The sequence below is a fragment of the Physella acuta genome, unplaced genomic scaffold, assembly GCF_028476545.2.
Source record: "Physella acuta isolate Inbredline_101_S28 unplaced genomic scaffold, ASM2847654v3 ptg000957l, whole genome shotgun sequence".
Taxonomy (NCBI): Eukaryota; Metazoa; Mollusca; class Gastropoda; family Physidae; genus Physella; species Physella acuta.
The window spans coordinates 40,875-46,477 of NW_026732474.1; the positions used below are offsets into that span (position 1 = coordinate 40,875).

Genomic DNA, 5,603 nt, shown 5'->3' on the forward strand with positions numbered 1-5,603 from the left:
ATATATAGAAACGAGAAAGATTAGGGGAGATCATTCCCGGACTAATTATGTTGTCTTAATATTTTACAACGACCATCTGGATGTACAGTTTAATGTACACAATACACAACGACCAGCAGCAGTATGATAAATCAAATAAATGTACCTATGCGCATATGTTAAGCGCAAAATCGGTATGCCGCGTACATTTCGTTATTTTATTCTACCTGCTTTGCTGTAACTTTATGTATGTTACTGACGTTAGGCCGACCAGTTTTCAATAACTGATCTAGATAATAGAATCTAGATATCTACCATCTAGATCTAGAAGAGTAATATATAGATCTATATATATATATATATATATAATATATATACTAGAATCTATATACTAATACTATAGACTACAATAGATTCTAGATGTATTAAATTAAGTAATATAATAAGTTGTGGCACTCGGTATTAGTCATTATTAGTAGATCAAGCTAGATTTATAAAAAATGAGTATCTAATAGTACTAATACTAGATCTAGATCTAGAATCTAGTGTAATACTATTCTATAATTTAATTATAAGTGTACATTTGTACAAATATGAATATGACCAAAAGTCAAAACTCTCAAAACATTATCATCATCATTTAAGTAATAATAAGTTACAATAAGTAATGTTTAAAGTTTAATGGACTCCTCTGGTGATTTACAAACGTTGCAGGCATAGATTATATTTAATTAGAATATCTATGATGTTATTGTTAAGAATAAAATCCTACATTTCGCCGTTTGTAACTTGTGTTCACCCTAAACACACTAAAGTAGATCTAGATCTAGCAAGAATTAGATCTAGATCTAGTAACTTTAGTCTTAGTGCATCTAGATCTAGTTCTGTTTCTGAATGGTGTCTCATATGCTCAAGAAGCTACACAAAGAATGCACCATTATCTTCAATCTCAAAGGAGACAAAAGAAAAACTTAGTTATAGTAAACTAACTCTGGGACGCTTAATGGATGTTTATGAAGATGTGGTTGGTTTAGCAGAAGTTAAACAAGCTCAAGAAAAAGTAGTAAATGTGAGTTGTAGGCCTAATAGTAAGAATTAGGCCAATTTTTTTTTTCACTAATAAATAATTCTAGTTTAGTAAAGTTTAGTTGTTAGGCCTAAGTTTTTTGTTTGGTTTTTTACAAATCTTATGTGTATCAGTATCTATTGGGTAGATATTTTTTTACAGTAGCCCACAGTGGTCGTCCATAAATGTCAACATCCGACCCTTTGGTGTTAGGGTTTGGTTTGTAATTTTATAACAACGAGCTGACCCGCGACATAGCATATGCCGCTATCTAGTTGTTTTATTTTCTACTTATCAGCCATTTACAGACAACAATGAAAATATCAAGCAGAACTTATTATCTCCTCTTAGTTTCAAATTGTTTAAAAACTAAATTATTTGCCCCTAATAGCTGTCACGTATTCGAACCAGCTCTACGATTGTAAGCATTCGGGGTAAACCACAGCTCACATGACAGGTGGGTGATGAGGGTGGTGGCTAAGCTGCGTGGTGTTTTCTATGGTCTCAAGGAAGAGAATTATGTATATATATATATATATATATATATATATATATATATATATATATATATATATATATATATATATATATATATATGCTGGAGGGGCAAGGATTTTAAAAAAGTAATGTTAGAAACTGAATTTTAGTAGTTATTTTTTTATGTTTTAAAAAATGTTTTTGTAGATTTTAAATAGAAAATGATTAAAATACACTCTGATTGACCCCTACATTGCAACACTGAGCTGTTATGGGTACAAAAAAACTTCCCCACCCTCTAGAACATGTCCACCACTCGCCACCTGTTCAAAATAGAAAAAAAAAACATAATTGTAGGCCTAAAGATAGAAACTATATAGCCCCTCTTTAGTTTCAAGTGCTCCCTTCACAGCTGTACTTGTTCTTGAAATTTCAGGCCCTCCCCCATACCCCTACACCCCCATGGAAGATGTCTAGAAAAAAACTGGTGCAAAAGACTTACTCGTCTTTTGCACCGTGATATATCTATCTGTTTCATAATGCCACTAAATACTATATTATTAAAGAAGGTTAAGGTTTGTTCACAAACCTTGTAATTTTTTTCTTCAATTTAATATTAAAAAGTAATAACTCAACATCCTTTTTGAGCAGGGGGTGGGGTGTATAGAGTGATATGTTTTCTTGGACCAAAACCAAAGTTAGGTAGGCTAATTGAAGTATCAGTTATGGCTAGTGTTATGGTTTATATTTAGTTTTTATGTAAGCTAATACTAATAGTTCTTAATTACTACAATGTACACAGCAACCCATTCATGATAAGAATACTTTATAGGAGGAGCTAAAAATACTCACTCCTGAAAGCAGAACCCACTCTCCAATCATCAACTTAGCTTTTACTTAAATAATTTTTCTCTCATTTGTTGGCTAGCATTGCTTTTTACATACAATTGTATAATCTTTCATAAGTACATTTATTTATCTTGCAAGAGAAGCATTTTTTTTTTTTACATTGGCTTACAACACATCTTAGAATTCTTAATAGTTTGAAAATGTTAACCTTTGTCTTTTACTTACACTAATATTTTATGAACTAGAAATTTTATTGTCTTGTTTAACTAGGCAGAGCAAAAATTTTTACAAGTTCAAGAAGACCGACGTGCCATGCAGCAAGAACTACATACTATTCAAGCTGAAGTTCGGACTGTAGGAGCTGAACTTGAAAAAACTAGTAGAACTGATACACATTACATTGATTTGGTTAAAAAAGAACATGAAATTCTTCTTATTGAAAGAGAAATGAATAACAAATTGAAAACTTTAGATAAAGCAGAGAGAGATTTTTTTTCCCTTTTAAGTGCAGCTTTAAGAGAGAGCCATGAAAAAGAACGTTCAAGAGCTGAAAAAACAAAATATTGGTCAATTATTGGTTCAATCATCGGTGCTGTTATTGGTATTGTTGGCTCTACTATTAATAATGTAAAAAGAATGAAAGAGTTAAGAGCCATAGTTGAAGAATCAGCCCAAAATACAGATAGCTATAAATTACTAATAAATAGATTACTAGATAATGCAACTGAAGAGCAGCTAAACATTCACCCTGATCATTTACTTAAAGATACGAGGAAAGTAAGGGGCTTGGCATTTTTAAATCCTGAAGAGTTAAAAAAACATACAGATTTAATATTAAGTAGTGTAGAGAGCTCATCAGAAATGATCTTCTCTCAAATAAACATACTTAAAGATACTATTTCATTTCAAACAGTGGGAGGTGATAAAACAAACATCAGTTGCTCTTCTAATATACTTGAAGGAGAAATGCTAGTAAAAGATATCCAAGAAAAGTTAGACACCAGTATAAAGAAAAATATATGGATTTCCACAACAGTTCTTAGTGGTATCATCACAATAGGTTTATCTGTTATTGTTTATATCTTGAGGGGATCAGACTGATAAACACATAATTACCTTGCCTAACTACAATTTTCCAGGAAAAATTGAAAAATTCCATGCAAGAAAATGGGATATAGTATTGTAAGGTGTTTAAATATTTATATTTTAAAATTAAGCTTGTATGTTGCATATAAAATGTAAAAGTTGTAAGCCTTTATTCATTTTTATTTTAAGTATAATGACTTATAATTTTTTTTTAAAAGTGTGTATTGTAAATATAAACCCAAAAAGTAAAACTGCAAGAAAAAGGTAAAAATCTTGTTACTCCATGAAACAAGTAGTACACTTGATGATCAATCCATCTAAGTTTTCATCAACTGTGTATTTGAATTATCATGTTTGTGAAACCCACAAAAGTCTGGACAAAATGATGTTTCTATTACTATTAGTAATTTTTCAGGCAGTTTTTTTTTATGTGCTTATTTGATTATGTTGTCTTCAATTTTGTAAGCTGTATTTTATTTTAAAGTCTTAAGAAAATGTACAAAAAATTTTTCATTAACATACATAATTTATAATGAATTAGATACTCTGTTTATTTGCAACTGTTTCTGATTTTAAAATATCAGTTTTGTGCATAATCAGAATAGCTATAGCCTACAATACAACTTACAAGGTTCAGTATGGCTATGGCCAAAAGTATCATCTAAGTTTGAAAATTAGTATATTTTGTTTTTAGAATTCAAACTCCTGTGATAAAATTGTTTTAACTTCTTTAATAATAAAACACTAGAGTACAGGGGTTCACAATCTGATGAAAATGTGTGTTTTTTTTTAATTTAAAATCAAATTATGACACCTACAGTAGATCTGAGTACATAGAAAAAAAGAAAAATTATAGCTATTGACTAATTTAAATGCAATCCAATGGTGACTGGAACAGTGCAAGGTCACATAAAAAAATACTTTTGTTGAAATAATTATTATATACTATATAATAATAAGAAATTCCATGCATTTTAACAACTGACGAAGTAAGATAACTAATTTCGGCTCATTTAGAATACCTATTATTAGTCTCTAGAACCAGTAGTACATTTAAAAGTAAGAACATTTATTTAGAATGCTTCAGTCGATATACCTTTGTGTTATAAACAGTGGCGTAGCGAGGTCGGGTATCACCCGGTGCGGCACTTAATGGTGTCACCCCCCAGAGGCGTAGCGACCCTTCCCGATTAGCACCCCCCCTCAAGTTTTCGATTTGCACCCCCCCCCTCAAACTTTCGATTTGCACCCCCCCCCCTCAAACTTTCGATTTGCACCCCCCCCCCCTCAAGTTTTTCTCTATATATTTTGCTATTTTTTGCCTTGGTGTCACCCCCCTAAATGGTGTCACCCGGTGCGGTCCGCACCCCCGCCCCCCCCCCCCCTCGCTACGCCCCTGGTTATAAATATGTATTTATACTAATTATACATAGCTGGTTCAACAATTATTGCGATATACAAAGTTAAGTACACTTGCTTATTTAAATACAACTACGTAGGCTAAATCAAAATAGATAACAATGCTAGTCTTGCATACTAACCCTTACACCGCGTTTACACTTATGACAAGTATACTAGACTTGACCTACTAAAGTGTATACTAAATATGTTACGTGTATATGGAACATCTTCTGAGTCGCAGGGCACAAAACCACGGTGAACGGAAAAAAGGGTGCCCTGTCCAAACGACCTGGTACAAATCGGCCCCGTCAAAACGGCCCCGTTAATATGACCCCGTCAAATCGACTCCCGACAAACCGACCCCGTCAAAATAGCCCCGTCAAAAGGGCCCCGACTTATTGGCTCCCGTCAAATGGGCTCCCGTCATATTGACTTGCGACATATAGGCTCCCGACAAATGGGCTCCCGATATTTAGGCTCCCGACAAATGGACTCCCGACATATTAACCCCTGACAAATAGGCTCAGGACATATTGGCTCCCGACAAAGCGGCTCCCGACATATTGGCTCCCGACATAAGGACTCAAGACAAATGGGCTCCCGACAAATGGGCTCACGACATATTGGCTACCGACATATTGGCTTTTGACAAAATGAATTCCGACATATTGGCTCCAGACCAATGAATGACCATTATTGGCATAAAAGTAACCATTTTGTCCTACCTCCAATACCACTAAAAATT

At 33.3% G+C, this 5,603-nt stretch overlaps 1 protein-coding gene across 7 annotated transcripts; it reads left to right on the forward strand.

The window, feature by feature from the left end:
• Window positions 1–242: 242 nt before the first annotated feature.
• Window positions 243–4,224, forward strand: LOC131953826 (mitochondrial potassium channel). 7 transcript variants are annotated; one of them, XM_059317198.1, is made up of 3 exons: window positions 243–311; window positions 856–1,048; window positions 2,642–4,224. In XM_059317198.1, the coding sequence occupies exons 2-3, from the start codon at window positions 983–985 to the stop codon at window positions 3,470–3,472; spliced, it is 897 nt and encodes a 298-aa protein (XP_059173181.1). In that variant the 5' UTR covers window positions 243–311; window positions 856–982; the 3' UTR covers window positions 3,473–4,224. The 7 variants fall into 7 exon arrangements, with proteins under 7 accessions (XP_059173181.1, XP_059173182.1, XP_059173185.1 ...); XM_059317199.1 differs by having other exon boundaries at window positions 895–1,048; XM_059317202.1 differs by having other exon boundaries at window positions 251–311; window positions 898–1,048.
• Window positions 4,225–5,603: the final 1,379 nt, after the last annotated feature.

What these genes read in the sequence shown, in the direction of transcription:
- LOC131953826 (XM_059317196.1), top strand. Translation starts at nt 722, where the DNA reads ATGATGTTATTGTTAAGAATAAAATCCTACATTTCGCCGTTTGTAACT. An exon ending in CTCAAGAAAAAGTAGTAAAT is followed by an intron (nt 1,049 to 2,641) that starts GTGAGTTGTAGG and finishes TTGTTTAACTAG; the next exon opens with GCAGAGCAAAAATTTTTACA.